At 35.8% G+C, this 21,213-nt stretch overlaps 1 protein-coding gene across 1 annotated transcript in view; it reads right to left on the reverse strand.

The window, feature by feature from the left end:
- Nucleotides 1-20,879, reverse strand: part of LOC145692223 (methyl farnesoate epoxidase-like) — a 40,593-nt gene extending 19,714 nt beyond the window's left edge. Inside the window, exons 1-3 of the mRNA XM_081767520.1 lie at nucleotides 20,735-20,879; nucleotides 10,501-10,749; nucleotides 4,364-4,782 (exon numbers count right to left, since the gene is read on the reverse strand). Of these exons, the coding sequence (XP_081623646.1) occupies nucleotides 4,364-4,782; nucleotides 10,501-10,749; nucleotides 20,735-20,816 (750 nt within the window). The 5' untranslated portion in view covers nucleotides 20,817-20,879. The remainder of the gene's footprint in view (nucleotides 1-4,363; nucleotides 4,783-10,500; nucleotides 10,750-20,734) is intronic.
- Nucleotides 20,880-21,213: the final 334 nt, after the last annotated feature.

Raw genomic sequence — 21,213 nt, forward strand, 5'->3', positions numbered from 1 at the left:
CTCTCGCAAGAGGAAACCAAAAGTGTCATAAAATTCCTGACGTAAGTTGTTAATTTATCACATCATTAACTTCACGAGTGATCAAAATGATGTGTTTGTGCATATAGCTTTCATTTTATTTATAGACCCTATTAATTGCTGTATATTTATATTTTATTGTTTGTGAAGTCAGTGTCAAGATTTTGTATCCTTGGCCTTTTTCTTTTGGCGCGAACAATTTTTTTCACTCATTCATGTCTGCATACTTTCTTTCATCTGTAGCGAAATGGATCCTCAGAAATGTGCATCGGAATATATAAAAGAGCAACCTTTGTGTAGATTTAGGCCATCTGTCCCGAAGGAAAAGAAAGGATGTTTCCATGCTTCTTTCCTACCGCGTAGGGTCTTTGTTTCTTCAATTCCCAGTTTCAGTACAGTGCAGTTTATTGTACGTGTAACATGGAGCACGCTGCTAGTACACTTGGAGTGGAAGAGCAATTTTTTTTTTTTTTTTTTTTTTTTTTTTTTTTTTTTTTTTGTTCTTATACCTACCGTACTTGTAGCATGTAATTATGCTGCTGCTAGGAATGGTAGGAAGCGACTATGGGTGAGGGATTGGATAAGACGTCGTTATGGCCATGGTATTCACTCCACTCTTTTACCAGAGTTGAGGATCAATGACAGTCATTCTTATTTCAACTACTTACGAATGACTGACGAAAGTTGTTCTTTGTTCAATGACGTCACTCATGATGAAAGAAACAACTGTCCATAGGCGGTCAGAATCTCACATACAGATGGATGTATGAAATATATAGCTGACGTATATAATATACGTATACATGTGTAGTATACGGAAGTTTGTTAGATGTCAGACACCCTGCAGCGACATGATATAATGTCTAAATGAGAAAAAGGCAGTAACTATGTAGTATATGGATAACGTATGCTTCGTACAGATTTCCGTACTAATCGTAAGGATTCCATATATTTGTACAACATACCGCTGTCCGAATAACGGATTTTTCTCAGTGTACACATAATTCTATACTATATGCAATAGTATCATATATACTTTGATTTTCATATTTATATTGTCAATGTAAATAGCAACAATACAAAATATCAATATCAATATCAAAATACTTGTATGTTTTTTTGTAGCTTCAATCAAATCATAGGGTCAGATAATGGGGGATCAGGGCCGTCTTACGCATCCTTTTGCATTGTTTGCTTAATATATGGCCAAACATGTCTTGAGGCTGTGAACTGTGGAACCTTTTACGTACTGCGAGCAGTGGCGGTTTTAGCGGGTAGACACGGGGCTACCCAAAAATATATAAAACTGAAAATATATAAACACTAAAAGATATAGTAAAAAGTAAATATATTTTCACTTTTTCTATTAATGGTAAATAATTATTTAATAAACAGCATCAACAACTACTGTAAAAGTAATTTCCTATTGTCATTAATCAATCGAATGTGCATATGTATCCATACGCGAGGAGCGGACCTACCCAAAATTAAAATCCTAAAACCGCCCCTGACTGCGAGCTTTAGCATGTTGGAGGTGAACTACTGGAAAACAATACAATTGAAATGACTTGATACTAGACCGAAGTAAGTTTGTTTTATCTTTGTTTCAGCTATAATGTTAAACGGTTTACTTGCAACTGAGTCAGTCAATTTTCAATTTATATGCAGTTAGCTATCTTTCTTTTTTTCTTTCTCTTTAATCACATTCATTTTTACTGATATAGATGTGAATAACGCTGCTAATAAGAGAATAGTATCTAGTTATTTTTCCAAGAAGAACAAGTAGAATAACATCTAAAATTTATGATAAAACTAAAAGAAAGAGTTATTCTTCTTACAGAATTATTGCGAAAAAATGAAATGAAATCTTTAAGTTTTACGTCCCACGGTTATGCCGGTTATTCTAAAGGAGACGGTGATGAGATATGAATGAAATAGTGGAATGAAAAAAGTGGGAGGAAACGGGAGAACCCCGAGAAAACCCAGGAGCATGGTGTTTGTCCACCACAAAGTCCACACGGCGCGAGCTGGGATCGAACCAGATACCCCAAGAAACGGAGGTGAACGCTCTACCACTGAGCCACCGCAGTTTCTATCTACAATCAAAATATAGGCATAATTAGAATAATTGCAAAACCTAAGGATTTCTGCTCAAGTACAACCCTGAAAACTATGTACATCGGTTCAAATTTCCATTCAATCCATCATATATATATATATATATATATATATATATATATATAATATTATTTGGTGACAATCAGTTTATCGGAAAAAACATTATTATTATTATTATTATTATTATTATTATTATTATTATTATTATGAAAATTAGTAATTGTGAAAGATAATAACTTCGATTAAAGCTGCTATGATTACAGAATTTAGCTTGCAGTACCATCCTGAATTCAGTATGCTATTTTGATATCTGTGAGGAAGCTAAATTATTTCGATGCCTACATTCATGGAACCAAGCTGTTAACAAAAGAAGAGACACTTGTTTTCCCTGGCAGTCGTAAAAATGTGTATTTTGGCTCTTCCCCCTCCAGCCCAAAAGAAACCGTTGTTTCGGAAGCGGCGCAACTGGATTTTCTTTTATGTCAGCGGGAGGGCGATAGCAGGTAGCAAGCAAGACGGCCCAAAAAGTTGGACACTGTTGAACTTCTTGCAAGATGGAAAAAATGTTTTATGACCCTTTCAAGACTGTGTGTACACGGGGAAATATGGTAGGGTTTCAAGATTTTTTTTTTTATGACAGCTACAAGATCTTGTACAGCGGGGGACACTTCTAAATGGTACACCTTAGCCGTAAATCTCCATATGGCTGTACCATTTAGAAGTGTCCCCCGCTGTACAAGATCTTTTATGGTGTACACGGGGTTTTATTCCTTTCCAGCCTGCACTCACTCAAGGTCAACTTTTTCCTTGAAGTGGTACGTTTTGTCGCGGATTAAATATCTGAAATGTTTTAATTAGTCCATGACAGGTTGTAATTTATATAAGTGGTACGTTTTGTCGTGGAATACATATCAGAAATGCTTTAATTAATCCATGACAGGTTGTCATTTATGACAGGTCATCAAAAGTGGTACGTTTTGTCGCGAAAATTCAAGTGGTACGTTTTGTCGCTGGTACGTTTTGTCGGGACACCTTGGAACTTACGTTGCAAGGAGAACATCTATAAAAAGATTTACGCATAAATTTTCGGAGATTAGGTGAATGAAAAAAGAAAAAAATCAAACCCACTCCAATCTTTCCTTAGGGCATACATTTCGCCAAACGTCATCTTATTCTACGATACAAGAACATTTATACGAAATTTCAAAGTTTGCGTTTAATTTCGGAGACCTGGCAAATACCTAAAAATTACACAAAACATTGTCTTACCACTTTCGAGTGCAAGAGAAATATTTATACAAAATTTCAAGATTCTCCTACTAATATTTTCATAGATCTGTTTATAAGTGAATCAGTGAGCGAGTCAATGGATTTATGTTTTCCTTTATATATAAATTTCCAAAGGACATGTTAGAAATTTTTCTCGTCATTAATTTAACGCAATTATGCGTTATTACTAAATATATACATATAAGAGTATATAGAACATTCTACATCGAAGAAATCATTGTAATCGTTGTGACGAGATTTTATACTGACGACAGTTCTTTTCTAGACGAGATTACATCCCTTGTAGTTTAAACAGGCGAGATTCTGTGTCGCGAGATTTAGGACTGCGAGATATTAGCCTGGTGAGATTTTGGGACGCGAGATTTTCGGCGGGGATGTTTTAGTCACGCGAGATATTAGCCTGGCGAGATTTTCACCTGCGAAATTTTGGCTATGCGAGGTTTTGGCGTGGCGAGATTTTGTCCCGTGAGTTTTTTGGCGGTGCCGGCGAGGTTTCGGTCAGGCGAGATTTTGGGCCGCGAGGTTTTGGTCTGCGAAGTTTCCGCCGCGAGATTCTGGCTGCGAGGTTTTGCACCCAAACCTATAAAATACATTAAATTAGTCTTCGCCGTATACTCTCGTATACGCTCTATTACTTTCTTGTAATATGTATAAAAAGAAACGGCATTAGTATTCTTTAAGAGGAAAATGCAAATTAGTTCTGGAAGTGAAGAAAGAAGGAAAAGAAAAAATGGAGAGCGATAAATTAAATATAACAAAATCATTATAACAAATTAATTTAGGAAGTCTTAAAATTTCGTAATAGAGGTATTTTACTGTATATCTTACAGTTAATTTTGGAAATACGGAAAATAACACCGATTTTTTCAAATGTTTTTTATAGTTTCTAATCTAAATGAATTAAAAACTAATTTTATTTCAATGTTACATATCTTACTTGTATATATTCTCCAGAAATTGCACGTGCTCTGAGTTGAGTGTTGTATCCTGTAAAATTTGGAGCAACAAAACGTAGAAATGGTAGAAAATTTAATAGCATTCCTGCTTCTACCATTTTGCGTTCACATTCTTCAAGTATTTGAAAAGTTTTTAACAAGACAGGATCTTCGTAAGGAAATGTGTGTCCTGCGATCATATTCCACAGAGAATTTAGTACAGGTGGATGGAAAACGTGTTCCATTGCAACGCCAGCATAACCTTGTTTCACTTGCTTCTGTTGTAAACTTTGAACAAGATTGGCACACTCGTGGGCAATTATTGACTCCATACTGTTCTGTCCAAAACCAAATTGTTTTAATAATTTTGAGGATAATCTTCTGTGTTTCCACCAGATGTCTCCACTGATGAAGATTATTCCTAAAGAGACATTGAAAACCGTTTCATTAAATGTGCATTATATAATGTCCAAATGAGTTGTGATTAGATTTAATAAAACAGTGAAAGGTAAAGACGAGAAAATTTAGTTACTTGATACATAACAAGAGCGTGCTATTATCAGTACAACGAGAAACTAGAATCTCGATCATTAATTTTTTAGTACATACCTTTTGTATTACTAAATTTAGATTTTTGTAAATGTTTAACATTAATTCTTAGTTTCTATTAAATTTCTTTCCTCACAAACAGACTTACAAAAATTCAAGTTATAATATTAGAATGCTTACATTAAGCGTTTTTGATTTTCTGTAATGTACATTCAGATATTAACCACAGTTTGAGTATATTTAGTTATTTAATTTACAATATGTCACCCCCAGGTATATTTCAAAGTGTCCAGATGTAAATGTTCGTTGTCTATATTTCTTTTCCAATAAAAAAGCACAATCACAAATTTAAGCTAACCTTTAATCTTGGTGCAGACACTGTTTAAATAGTTCAATTATTTAACTTACAATATGTTACAATGTACATTTCCAAATGTTCAGAAGTAAATATTTGTCACTGATCATACAATATGTTCTTGTACACAGAGAAACTTCTCTGTACATCGCAAGAAGTAACCGGAGAATACTTCAGGAGTTGAATGAGGTTGGAAGAAATATCATTAGGAGGGCTAACTGTTTCACCACTGAGACTGCGGCTCACTGTCAATAAGCTGTTGCAACCTGGGTTCTTTTCAGTTACTGCGTCAAATTTTCTTCGAACTGTATCTCCTACATCTCCTCCAACATCAGCCAGTTTCTTTCCTACATCTTCATATATATATGAGGAAGCCCAACAGTTTCAAATTTGTTGATGGTTGTAGCAATCCATCTAAAAATGCTGTTTATATATGCCATATTGCAAGCAAGTTTTAAGTCCTTGAAGAGTTTTTGAGCAGTCCGTATCGATACAGCTGAGTCCAACGGCAGTGAACCAAGAAGAAATTTGAATCTCCTCCTCAAACATAAACTAGAAAATGCTTTCTATTACTGGAACGTTATCATCATTTCCAGAAAATCGCAAGAGACATTTGGCGTCAAGAAGACAAAGAACAGAAATGAGTGAAATATTGGAAAAGGTTTCAAAGAAAAGTGACTTAAACACAAGAACCATTCGGAAAGGATGTACTAAGTTAATGACCCATCAACAGCTTGCGTGTGACAAAGGAAAAGAGGAAATATGCCGAGCCAAACACGAAAGCACTATTATACGCATAATTTGTAGGGAAACATTCAAAGAAAGCTGGTGCATTGTGAATCCTACCAACGTTGGGCCCATGAAAACTGCACCCATATGGAACCAACAGATATCCATTACAAATGTGATTTTATGCTTCACGGATGTGTATTCATACTGTACCTTATTATTTTAGAACATGAAAATTTTCCAAACATAAAATGTCAGGTAGTATCCGCGAAAATTTGTAATACCTAGAATTTAGCGCTGTTAACTTTCATTTTTTTCTTTCTTCATTTATACATTTGTTTCGACTAGTGTTTTGTCAATAAAGTTCATATTCCAAATAAACATCTAAGAATCACTTTGGAAGAATTTTGCGTTGTGCTAATAAGTAGCAGTTTAATAGGTGAAAATATTCGAGGGCTATCCGATTTTCTCCTCGTATAATCTGAACTAAAATGACAGGTGGTGCCAGGGGTAAAAGTGAGTGGGAACACGGGAGGACGCCGTTTCCCCGCTTGCAAAAATATCTATGGCGTCCTTCCACTTTCTAAAAAAAATATAAGGGGCAAAGATAGGCACGAGGGACGGCGTGACGTTATCCATCTCCCTACCGTTTCAGATCCACTTTTACCCTTGAGGTGGTCCATATGAGTTAGTCACTTCTGCTCTCGGAAGGCAATGAACCTGAGTTTCTTACAAGAGCTATACCAAAATGCACATAAGATGATCTTCAAATACGTCTATTTAAAATATAATAATAATTCAATTATTAAATATACACTAGTATTTTTTTTATTAAAGAGTTTGTTTTATCTAAAAGAGTCTCTATATATTTGCACTGTATATCCGAGAGAAACAAAATCTTAAGAACTACTCGACAGATCACCATCAATTTCGATCAGGTGGAATAGAGTTCAAAAATGGAGGTGATCTATCCAGTTGATCCAAAGATATGTACAATCAAAAATCGGTTTCCTATATATTTCTATGGGTGTAATTATGGATAGTATCCTTGCTTCATAGACTATTCGCAGTGCTGTTGAGATTAGAGGATAGTATAAAGCTCAGGATGCAAAACACTCATGTGTCCGTGGAATACAATGCTAAAACGAAATAAATGAGTTTCTACTCTACAAATCTACAAACTTAACTATTTTCTATTTTGAAATATCAATTCATCTTATAGTATTCTTCATTTAACTTTAGGTAACATGCTATATTTAAGCCAACACTTAGTAAAATGAAATTATAAGAAGTTTGGTTTATCAAAAATAATCAAATACCTTTACGTGGTGTAAACAGTAACATATTGCTCATATGTCGTTGCACAGCATCTATCGATGTTGTATCCATTTCAACTAGTAATCCCGGTAGCCTAAGCCTTTGGTATAGTCAGTGTCGAGTTTGAACGAGCTGTGACATGTTAGCTGGCTTTCAGAGGTACTGTAGAAGAATGAGTACTTGTTAACAGTGTTGCCAATTTAGCGACTTTGTCGCTAGAACTAACGACTTTTGGAAGTGTCTAACGACAAAAATTTTTATTTAGCGCCTAGCGACAAATCTAGCGACATTTAGAAATTCAAATATTTTGTTCTATATTTATATTAAAGTATCCAAAATTTTGCAATTCGTGATACTAATAATTACTTTTACACACTCCGTTGCACTACTGCTATGAGCGACCTACTTCGTTGGATTCATCGCTGCTATGAGGATTATGCCCTTCTTCACTGCGGTTCGGAAATCCGGGAATTTCCCGTATCTAACTAGTTGCGTAATAGCTGGTAACCTTTTGCATTGCACAGTGCGTACAGTGAAAGTGACGCTAGAGAACATTGTGCTTTTTTGGTTCAGTGTAGTGCGTGTGATTTATATATTAATTTAACTATGGTTGTTCTTAATATAAATTATACAGAAATTTCGTGGGGTGAGTTCGGTGAAGTGTTCCAATACGAAAGCAACATGAATTCCCCCCCCAAAAAAAGATAATCGTACTCAATAAGAGGGAATGGGGAAAAGTGATCCATAATTTTAAGTATTTGCAAACTTTCAATGCTATATTCTTCAAAGCGCATAGTGCAGTATTTTTTGTCAAGATGACCATTTTTTTAAAAAAGAAAAATACTCGAGTCTTCCATTGTATATGAAAAATATTTAAATTATTTTAATTCCTTTGTAAAATTGTATAGCGACTTGGCAGGATGCGTTTAGCGACTTCTAGCGACTTTAGAGTACTAAACTAGCGACATTTCAAACTGGCGAGTTGGCAACAGTGCTTGTTAAGAGTGTCTGTCGTGCACCAACATTAAGTTTTGTTTTAAACTGCAAAGGAAGTGCCAAAGAGGGTCACAAAATGTAAAAATCAGTGTATGACGATGAAGCGAGGGCATTGAACACTGTTTACAATGATGTGAGCGAGGAATCGGTTGAAAACGAGCAACGATCGAGACGTCCTTCAACGTCAAAAACAGATGAAAACATGCAAAAAGTGGCACAAATTTGTTCAAACAGGCGAATGACTATTTGAGAGCTTTCTGAAGAACTGAACATCTGGTATGAGTCCTTGAAAAGCATTTTAACCACCGATTAAATGGGCAAATTGCTTCCTTCTTCACCACGAAAACCTGCCGTGCCACACCTTAATTCGCGAGTTCTTGAACGCAAAAATATTCTCTCCGTCCACATTCACTGTGCTCTCCAGATATAGCACCATGCAATCTCTGTTTTTTCCCAAAATTAAAACCGCGTTTGAAGGAAAACATTTTGGCACCATTCCTGGCATTGAGAGGGCCAAGACAGAGCAACTGAAAGCCCTTCTGAAAGAAGTCTTTGTATCGTTACCGCTTCCAGAAATGTTTCGTATCATGGATTTAACGTTGGGATAAGTGCATTGCTAGCTAAGGACAGTACTTTCAAGGAGATTAAATCAAGTTTCATGTAAGCTTATTACTTTGTTTCTACTAAAATTGGGGCCGCTGTGGCTCAGTGGTAGAGTGTTCATCTCTGGTGCATGGGGTCCTTGATTCGATCCCAGCTCGCACCAAATGAGCTTTGTGGTGGACAACCGTGTGTGTGGATTTTCTCGGGTTTTCCCGTTTCCTCCCTCTTTCTTCATTCCACAATTTCATTCATTTCCCATTATCCTAGCCTAGCAGGCATAATCGTGGGATGTAAAACTTAAAGATTTCATTTCATTCTCTAATGAAATTATTCACTTATTTTTTGATCACATTTCGTATGTTTTTTGAATTTTTATAGTGCAATATGGTAAGAATCCCTAACAGCACAATTATATAGCAGGCATATGTCTATCATGTTCCCTCAGGTACATGGGAATGTGTCCAGTATGTGCCTTATGTACCTCAGAGAGAAATCACATGGATGGCAAGTGATAGTCACAGTCTGTGTCTGCCCCTAGGCACATGCCTGACATGTACCTGGGAAACGTGCCTAGTATGTTATAGGTATGTTCCCCATGCCGTAAGCGTCAATGAACCACAAAATTACTCCCCCAAAATATGTTAAATGCTATATGCTTAATGTGTTTACATTAAGGTGAGTCTAAAAACACTTTAAACAAGTAAAAAAGTGTACCCCAAGCTGGACGCGGACTTATAGATTACTAGCTTCGTGCTCTTCCGACTTGGCCACGGAGGGATAAATTGTAGAGGTGTTTTGAATTTAGGTAATCAAAGTGCTCCTTTAACGACGTATATTCGACGATAACTGTTTGGGATCAGATAAAATCTGCTCGCCATGTAATTTTATAACAAAATGACGAATGTATATTTACTTTATTTTATGGTTCTTCCATATTCACTTTCAAATGATCGGCGACAGTTGCCATCTAATAAAGTTGATGCGTTTGTTGCTAGTTTACAATCGCTTAGAAAAAGAAGCAACAAATACATCAAATGGAGATGAATTTAGAGCACCTAAATGGCACATGCCTAGCACATCTTGTGCTGTTAGGGATTTAGCTGTAATTATACAGCAGCAATCAATGTTGTCTCATATCTCTCATCCAAATTCTCAATAATTAGTTCATTTTTCCTTAATCAAAGGGAATCCAGGAATGGCCATTTTACAACGACTGCTCAATCGCGCTTAGACTTACTATCCTCCATGGAGAGCACGTTCACTAATCTTAATGACTGTTACGTTAGCTCAGAGTCACACTCAATGCAGCTCACTATCCTGAATGTGACGCTCACAAGTCTGATCTCGCACACTTTAACCACACTGGAGCTCACATTCACTTGGACTTGAGCTATGGCACACTACCCACTTAGGATCCGTACTCACACAAACTCGAGATTCTGTATTGATATAGAGGCAAATTTAAGCACTACAGTACCGATCCTGTAAGTGAATTGGCGAAATAGTTCGCGGATTTGTACATCTCTGTAACATAGAGTCTTACTTCTAACTATATTTTGTAGATATAGACAAATATAGCTGAAATCTTACCTCCATTGGATGAATACACATACTTATACATTGGCAGCATTGGCCTACCCTCAGTTGCTTTGTTGGTCAATATTTCTTTGACGGCTTCTTTTCCTGACACAATGATTTGAATGAAACCACAGTGGTTGACTGTGTAGACTGGGCCAAACTTTTCTGCTAGGTGAGTAAATGTTAGTTTCCATGAACGGAATCGTAACCAGTAAAGTAGAAAGTAGAGCATGTTTCCCAGTAAAGGAAATGATCGGGGCTCTGAAACATAGTAAAGAGATTATTTTGGCTTAATTGTTACATTTAAAAACGCAATAAAGTGTATATAACAAACTCTGAACATCTTTCTGTCTTATTATTGATTTGTAATGTAAAACGTTTTCATGGTCTCATAAAGATATTTTAACACTTAACAGCTGAACCCTTCAAACTGGTATTTAAATCCCTACTTTCGAACACTAACTAACTAACTAACTAACTATCTAACTAACTAACTCTATAGTCTATGGAGCCTGCAGGTTCAATGCCGCGTTCACAAAAGCTCTCCACTGACTTCTATCCTTAGCTAACTGCACCCAGTTTCCACTTTGTATTCCAATCTCTGCGAAATCCATCTTAATATTGTCCTTCCATCTGCGCCTAGGTCTTCCTAATGGTCGTTTTCCGATTGGTCTTCCAGTCAAGACTTTGAAAGCGTTTCTACTTTCTTCCATTCTAGCTACATGACCCGCTTACCTAAGCCTCCTAGACTTGACGACCCTAAGAATGTTGGGTAAACCATATAAATTATGTAGTTCCTCGTTATGAAGTTTCCGCCATTCCCCATTCCCGTTCCTCTTGGGTCCGAATATTCGTCTCAGGATCTTGTTCTCAAATACTCTCAGTCTATGTTCTTCCCTCAGAGTAAGTGACCATGTTTCGCAACCATACAGAACAACAGGCATGATTATCGTTTTGTATATTTTAAGCTTCAAATTCCTCGACAGAATTCGCGACGACAAGAGATTTTGAACCGAATAGTAACACGAATTCCCTGCTTTTAGTCGACATTTAATTTCTTCTTGAATATGATTTTACTCTCTTAATATTGATCCTAGATATTTGAAACTATCCACTTTATCATAAGTATTAGTTAATATTTTAACGCATCCATAATTTGCTGTATTCCGGTCCCGACGCACTTCCATGTATTTAGTTTCGAACACTGCCGGATTTAAATAATACTCTAGAAGTAAGACTTAAAATCTTTTATTTAAACTAGAGTATAACACCGTTTATCCGGCCTTCGTTGATCCGGATCTCTGGATAATCCGGTCAAATTTATAGAGATTTCAGAAAACAGCTGTCGACACATGGAGATGTTGGGCACCAATTGACAAACATTATGGCGTACTTGGAACGTCAATGCGACACCACTCCAGCTGAACAATTAATGATAAAGCTTTTGCGTTCCCGTGCTTCATTCAAATGCCACACGTGTTTGAAACAGAAGACAATGGATCCCTTCTATGTTAAATTATGTGAAAAGTTATCGTAATAAACAGAGAGGCTGCTTATTTAGGAATGTGTTTTGCTTATTACTCATATTACCCGGATTATTCAGATTTTTTATTTTTCCGATTGCCTTCGGCCCCAGTTAGCCCGGATAAACGCAGTTGTACTGTATAACTAAAACTCCATAGTTGGCATAGCAATGTCGAATTTTTTAATACTCTGCATTTAGCGATTACGTGTTCGGGATCTCGCCTGTACAGTATGTATTTAAATGGCATATGAATACTCGGACTCTCAACCCAAATTTTATGGAAAATGCACTGTTAAACTTTTCACTAAAATTACTATGAAATGTTGGCAAATAAGCTTTAACAATGTAGTTAACTAACAATCAAGAGTAATAAAAACTAGATTGATGTTAAATAACAACGATTGTTCCCTACGAACAGGTTTCTTTCTGTTGTGTTGGATTGTAATACGAATAGTATGATTACTAAGGATCCTATGCTTACATACAATATCCAATGGCATAGATTATAGGTCTCTGACAGATTTAAAGGCCAGAACGGCGCTTACAGAAATTTGATATTTCAATCCTTTCCGGAAATGTGTCAAACACTGGTAAAGTTTGTATCCCTGCTTAAAATAATATAATTTAGGTGACTTCTTGTAATTTACGTTTACCATAAAATTATTGTTCTAATACTGTAAAAGCAAACGAAAGCAAGAATTATTTAAAACATTTCTCTTGAATATGATATTTTAAGCAGAATCGTAACTTTTTCTAATGTTTTCTCTATCTCCGCAACGGTTTGAGATATAAAATTGTAGTAAACGGCTTTATGATCTTTATGTCTATTGAAAATCATGTACGTAATTTGATGTGATAATTATCTAAACGCCTCTTCGAAATAAAATTCTTTAAGAAAAGTCAACTTTATCAATTTCTTGTAACTCTGTTCCTATACGTTCGAAATACGTCATCAAACCTAAGGTACTTCGTGTGTGCTTTGTTTAGTCCATGTCAGTTGCATTATTACTGTTGTAAGAAACCTTCACAGTTCGGTTGTTTATCGAGAGTCCTGTTTGAAACACCCTGTATATATATATATATAGGTTGTTTCGAAACAACACCGACAACGTTTGGGAGGAGATTCCTGACACCAAGATAAGAAAAAATATAGACCAACCTGGATGCACAAATGCTTTATTTCAAAGTCATAAGCTGCCGAAAACATGAAAAAAAAATGAAATTTAAAGATCGTGTTGCCACGTTTGGCCTAATCCTCGTTTCGCCTAACCAATTATCTGACACTTTCACGACAGATAAATGATAAGATTTGTGTCCGCCATTTTAGGCGAAATAAGGATCCTCGTTTGGCCTAATCCTCGTTTTGCCTAAAACGATGGACTATAAAAAAAATCGCGGAAACAAAATTGGAGGGAAATTACAAGAGAAAATTCCCTAGAAGTATTAAGAAATGCAAAATATATAGTTTCACCAATAACTAACTAACTAACTCTATGGCCTATAGAACCCGGAGGTTCAATGCTGCGTTCACAAAAGCTCTCCATTGACTTCTATCGTTAGCTAACTGCATTCAGTTTCTACTTTGTATTCCAATCTCTGCGAGATCCATCTTAATATTGTCCTCCCATCTGCGCCTAAGTCTTCCTAATGGTCGTTTTCCGATTGGTCTTCCAGTCAAGACTTTGAAAGCGTTTCTACTTTCTTCCATCCTAGCTACATGACCTGCCCACCCGAGCCTCCTAAATTTGGTGATCCTAAGAATGTTTAGTAAACCGTATAAATTATGTAGTTTCTCGCTATGAAATTTCCGCCATTCCCCATTTCTGTTCTTCTTGGGTCCGAATATTCGTCTCAGGATCTAGTTCTCAAATACTTTCAGTCTATGTTGTTCCCTCAGAGTAAGTGACCATGTTTCGCAGCCATACAAAACAACAGGCACGATTATCGTTTTGTATATTTTAAGCTTCAAATTCCTCGACAGAATTCGCGACGACAAATGATTTTGAACCGAATAGTAACACGAATTCCCTGCTTTTAGTCGACATTTAATTTCTCCGTGAATATGATTTTCCTCTGTTAATATTGATCCTAGATATTTGAAATTATCCACTTTATCAAAAGTATTACTTAATATTTTAACGCATCCATAATTTGCTGTATTCTGGTCCCGAGTATAGTTTCAAACGAGGATAGATTCACAATGAAAATAAAAAGTAGTTGATTAAGAAAATTCAAAATGTAATGCATTGGGACGACAAAAGCATAAGTGAAGCAGAGACGTATAAAAAACTACTAGGATATGAAGAATACTTGTTTATCTGGAGCTCCTTTCCTATGTGTTCGTGCACAGCTGACTTTAATGTACTTCAAAACATTTTGCAATAAAGAACACAAATACTGAAAGTAGTGAAAGAGCTTTGAAATCATTTCCTACGTTTGAGTAAATACTGAAAAATAGTTAATGTCATGTGAAATATACTTGCTAAAAAAAAGCCTTTACAGTAGATTATGTGACTAAATAATTACATAAACAATAGATACATTTGAAAAAAACTTTGAGTTTAACGTCCCACAATTATGCCCTTCAGGCTAAGGGAGACGAAATAGATACATTTGAATTGAATGAAATACCACGCTCAAGCGCACCTTACAAACATATTGCCAGCGGAGTGATTTGGCACAAATCACATTTCGATTAAAGTTGTCCATTGTTATGAACTAATTCAGATACTTCTTGTCAGATCTATCTCAATATATTTACTAATTTTATATTAATTAAAATTATAATGAATCACAATAGCATCACTTATAATGCATGAACAGTTTTTTTAATAAAGTGTAGAACAGTGACGACGCCAGCTTTAAGTTCTTAGGGGGGCAAAGGAGGGGCAGATATATTTTCGGGGGGGCGGCTATTTGCCATACCAAAAATGACATATTTATTACGTTTGACTTATTTTACATTACATTGTTTATTTTCTTGCTGTTTTTATATTAGACCTATATGTTTATAAATTACTTATTTCAAGTAAAATTTGTAACTAACAAATAAGTAACATCTGCACATGAAATATTTTTCAATGAAACTTTTGAAGCCTAAACATAAATTGAATTACTTTCGCGTATGCTACAAGTAACACATTCATCTAGTACTATATGCTACATCTCTCTCTCTCTCTCTCTCTCTCTCTCTCTCTCTATATATATATATATATATATATATATATATATATATATATATATATATACAGAGAGAATTTACGAGCTGCTGAAAATGTCGTATTCCGATCCAGAAGGAGTGTAGGTACTAGGTAGAAAAATGAAACCGTAGTTTAGAAAAACATATCTCTGTATGTACAAATACAAATTTTCATATTAATAATGAAATTCTTATTGCTTCTCAGGCCTCTGAAGTGATTATGTGTGCACAAACAGATAATTTCACGAACATCCAGATACTAACTGTTATAACAATTTTGTTCCACCAAGGAAAGTCACCGAAGTAAATTAATTAGGAAATCAGTGAAACACCACGGGACACTCCTCCGTTATATAGAGTGGTGAAGAAGTAACTGGCTTAGTATAAACGTGGCGATTTCTCAACAAATTATGCTTTGCATCCAGGATGATTAAAAGCAGTGACTCTTCCCGAAATCATGGATGCAATTTGTGACATTATTCTTAAGAATTGCAGAATTTCAGCCAGTGATGGATATAGCCCGGGACCGGAGGGCCTAGGCCACTCCAGTTTTTGAGTGACAAAAATAATTTAAGCTATTATTTATATAGTTTTTAAAGTGTATAGTAAACTCACGATATATTTATTATAGTCTGAGGTCTGGCTGCACTCCGATTTCTCAGTTTTTACCTTCTCAGCAAAACTCGTGTCAGAAATTCTGGGCATTTCTTTGGAACTCGTCGGTAGCATAATTCAGAATGGTTTGGGTATGCGCAAGTTCTCGGCATAATGGGTTCCCAAAATATCTATTAGGAGAATAAAAGAGTGACGGCATTAAGAGAACTTTTCTTCCAATTTGACTGTAATGCTGATCAATTTCGCTTACGAATAGTACCAATAGATGAAATATGGTTGTACCACTTTGATCCTGAATCGAAACAACAGTAAATGGAGTAGTAGCACTCATTTCTCCATCGCCCCAAGAAGTTCAAGACACAAAAGTAGGTTGAGAAACTGTTTGCAACGTTCTTCTGGGATAAGTATGGAATCCTACTCATAGACTACCTCCGCAACGGTCAGACACTTAATCCAGATTCTCTACATTACTTACAAAACTGAAAGAAAAATTCAAAGTTCAACGCCGCGGAAAATGAAAAGAAAGGAATTCTGTTCCTTCAGGAGAATACACCTGTCCATCAAGCCCCTGCGAACACAACTGACATTGCATAATCTAGGATTTCAATGTCTAGATCAATATTTCTCAAAGTGTGGGTCGCGACCCATTGGTGGATCGCAGGCAGTTTTTTTGTGGGTCGCGAGAAGTTTTTTTTTTTTCTTTTAATTATCAACATTTTATTTTGATGTAAAACATACGTTGTAAAGTACCATTCAGAAAATAAAAATTGGAAGGGTTTGTTAATGAGGTGAAGAGTAAGTTGTTACTCAGATCCCCGCTCTGTTATACAGTCAGTAGAGAAGCTGAGTTAGGATGAAAAGTGAGTGAGTCAAATCTGTCACGGGGTAGGGCATTGCGTCTGGAATAGCGTTAGCTTTGTGTTACCTTTGTACGGAAACACCTTCACCACCTTTGCACATGATTACAATTTCATATGATAGAGTCATTGAGAAATACACTTACATTACAATTGCTCGATCGTCACGGACTGATTTTCTCGTACCAGCACTGCCCTGTCGCGACAAAACACTAACTTTGGCGGAGCAGTTTTGAGAAAAAGAGCCGTAAAGTCGCTACAGACCGGCTAATTTCCTACTTATATCGAAATTCTCTTTGGTATATTTTCAAAAGTATTTGACTCAGCTCAATGCTGGGCCTGGTGAACATAAGTATCGGTGGGGGAAATTCATAAATGCTTATAGCGACAAAACAATGTAACTCAAGTTACAGCGTTTTGTCGCGACACGGCAGCAGCAGGGTCACTACATTCATAAATTTACATTACAATTTAGTTTGAAAGTGTCATATTTACGATAGACATAAAAAAGAACAGTTAATTTTTCATGTATTAAAATTTAAGCATCGAACCCTAATTTGTAACATTCGTGGTTGCTCGAGCTTTCACAACATACACCAAATATATTTCATTTTAATCACTCATATGAATTCTTATTGAACGAACTGGAATTAGATATTATTTACAAAATGTAATTGCTTTGAAATATACCACCATTACGTAGAATGTCAATGTATTTGAATTAAAGTAAGTGGGCCACAAAATCCTTTTTATTATTTAATATGGGTCTCAGTAATAGCAAGTTTGAGAGCCATTGGACTAGATCATTCTTATCCAATTCTGTAGATTTAGCTCCGTATAACTATTACGTGTACTTATTTCCCAAACTTCAATAACACTTGAAAGGACGCCATTTTAGATGTGATAGGGGTAGTGCTACGAATAGTGGTGCGAGGAAATCTTCAGATTTTTTAACTTTTCTGCAAAAACTGGAGCCCTGTACAAGGTAGTATATTGACTATCGGGAAAGTGTAGAAGAAGTAAAACGTCACTATTCCACGTGCACTCCTTCTGGGTTGGGCTACGAATTTTTCAGCAATTCCTAGTCAATATGGCAGACGTCACGTCAGTACTTCGAAACAAAATACGTAAGGGAGCACTAGTATAAACCAATTACTAACTAAAGATCAGCACTCTGACAATACGTTTTATTGGGAATCAATTTAATTCCATAAATTTATTATTATAATTTGCAGGAAGGGAAAACACAACACTTTTTATCCCCTTCAAAAAATTAAGCCCTTGTAGTTGAAAACTAAGCTGTTATAAGCACATCCTCTGAATATTGAAAGCCGAGAATAATGTTTCAGAAAAAAGAAGTATAGAACCTTTAAATAAAACAGAATATGAAACTGAAAACTTCAAACCTGGATAAATATAAGTTTTTTTGTGGATAAAACAGAATATGAAACTGAAGACTTAAAACCTGGATAAATACAATACAAACAACCTGGATAAATACAAACAAACAATAACTGGTTTTACCTTTCTTTTGTTTCCAATCGAAGTTGATCCAATGAGAAGAAAACAAGTCGACCAAATCTACTATTGTTCGCTAGGCACAATAATTAAAAATCATAAGAAAGAAGTATAACTAAAATTTACCTCAAAAGACGCTAAATTAGAAAAAAGAAATATGTGTGCATAACCAGACGCTCAAAGAAGAAAGATTGAGGACTAATCTGCCACATAGTAAATGTATGGAAAGTAGACTACAATTTGACAATGAAATTAGTTATGATACTGATAAAATACTACATGTAGAATGTTTGAATATTGTAGGAGTCTGGGGGGGGGGCAGTGTAGGTGGCAGTCAGGGGGGCAGAAGTAGCTACTAGGGGGGCGCTCGCCCCCCTTGCCCCCCCTCTGGCGTCGTCACTGGTGTTGAAGCTGATATTGTGAAAGAATGTGTATTTGTACTGTCGCCCACATTAAAGACTGACAGTGATTGATCTATTATTGATTAATTGATTTTATATCGACACCAACGGAGCACAAGAGCCATTGAGAGAGCAAGGAGCCGAGCCTGTGGACATCAGTCTTGATCATCGAGAAATGTCAGCTTTTGATCCCATACGTCGAAATGAAGGTATTCCTATCAATATCCTAATCACCTTCCCTCACCCAGTCTCTCTCTTCTAAGAAATCCTTCTGCAAATTCATTTCTGGATAGTTATGCCTTTTCTTCAGAGGATAGCTGTCCGATCTTAGTACCTGTCTAGAGCTAGAATTCCCAATTTTTTTTCTTCTTACGGCTAGCGTGTAAGAGGTGTTTTTGCCGATTTTTCCTCCCTCTTACTCACCCTTTTCAGTATGAAATCCTCAGCAAAACCCACAATAAAATATCTTCTACATCCACATAAGAACGAAACAAACAGAAATGTAAAATACATATTCCGGTTTATACTCACGCAAACTATATTTCCTTTAAGAAATTGTTTAGCAGTAAGTATTATTTAACAATATCAGATATCTGAAAACAAACTACAAACTATAACACTCATGTTTAAACGAAATTAGTAACAGGAAATAAACTACGTGTAACTTATTATTTTTCTCTCATCTCAAATATAGCCACTATACACACTGTGAAAGCATTAAATTTAAATGAGAGATATATCTAATAAGCTGTCCTCAAAATGGTAAGGAAAAATAACCTAACACAACTCTCAAAGCATTTTCTAAATTACAAATTAGTTATGGTTAAATCAAATATTTCTCAGTTGTTCATATAGTAGGGAACATTCTTTCCAAATTTCCCTCCAGTTTTATTTCCGCGATTTTTTTATAGTCCATCGTTTTAGGCAAAACGAGGATTAGGCCAAACGAGGATCCTTATTTCGCCTAAAATGGCGGACACAAATCTTATCATTTATCTGTCATAAAAGTGTCAGATAATTGGTTAGGCGAAACGAGGATTAGGCCAAACGATGCAAGATCTTTAAAGATCCATAGCTCCAAAATTATGGGACTTATCGTAGTCGGGTCAAGACTTCACTTATGAAATAATATGTGTGCTATATGCATGTATGTATGTATGTATGTATGTATGTGTGTATGTATGTATGTATGTATGTATGTAAGTATGTATGTGTATATGTGTGTGTGCTATAGTGCATATATATATATGTAGGGTGTATCAAAAATCTGGACTCATAAGCCAAATCCGTTATGAGGAAAGACACGAAAAACCGGAAAGTTATTGCAAATAGCTGGTTTCAATTTAGAATGGTGGATTTTTTCCAATTTCAGGTATCGTCTGGGCCCCATATGAATAAGACGCCCAATGCTAAATGAAAAAAAAAAAGTTGTCAATTCAGTAGTCTGTTCTCTTAGTCCTTCACCATACCAACAATAAAACGTAGTTGGGATACGGATTTAAGGTATTCTAAGTTCCCCCACATATAATCTTCACGTCCACCATATTATTTTGTCATGCCTCTACATTCCATTCGAACAAGTTGCAGAACTGGAAATGTTTCTGTCTTATTTACCATAGGATGCTTTACCAGAGTGGAACCCAAGTGGCAGGTGCGATTAGAAAAAAAAATAATAATTTTAGATTGAAAACCACATGTTTCCAATAACTTTCTTCTCTTTTCGTTTTTTCCCATCTTTCCTCATAACATAGTTGACCTATAGCCCCATTATTTTTGATACACACGATCAGTGGCGTATTTAGGATTTTGTTTCGGTGGTGGACTATGGACAACACATGAATAAGCACTTATATTTTTCCTTTTGAGTGCCGACAAATTTTAATGAAGATTTGCATGTAACAAATTTATTTCGGGTGGGGATTGAGCCCGATAGCCACCCCCCTAAATACGCCACTGTACACGGTATACACCTGGTATTCACTAATCGAATGTCAATATATGTATTCAGTCATTCGTCTATTCTTTAGTATATACTTGCTTCCCTATTAATAATTATATCATAATTAGAGACACAATATTCCAATAAACAAATAGAAATGTTCTAAACACTATTTCTAGCTTTAATCATTACCTGGAGGTAATCGTTTTTTCGTTTGCGATATCTTCAGGTACATGAGGAGAGCAATGGCTACCACTGTAAAAATCCACCACATACTTCTAGCCTGAAATAAACATAAAAAAAAAATGTTAATGGATTTAATACTTGGGACAAGTGTGTTTTTCGTTATAAAATTTTATTATCCAGGCAAACGAGTATTATAGAAAAGATTAGCATAAGCCATTTTTGAGCTCTTGAAATAGATCAAATGATATTTAAGAGTACTGATGATTTCAGAGTTTTTACCCAAAAGGGGGAACTCCGGTCCCGGAGGTACAAAATTTTCCCCGTTCATATCTCCGATCTTGCTCAACGTGGTTTTCCAATATTTCCGCTGTACTACTTTCACAAACCGCCAATATATTGAAATTTCTTGGGAAAAGGTGAAATCAAAACTTTTGTTAACGTTTCCTTCGTGCTTCTTTTACGGAATGATCCACACATTCTGAAAA

The sequence above is a fragment of the Thermobia domestica genome, chromosome 8 (assembly GCF_964235325.1).
Source record: "Thermobia domestica chromosome 8, izTheDome1.hap1.1, whole genome shotgun sequence".
In the NCBI taxonomy this organism is placed as follows: Eukaryota; Metazoa; Arthropoda; class Insecta; order Zygentoma; family Lepismatidae; genus Thermobia; species Thermobia domestica.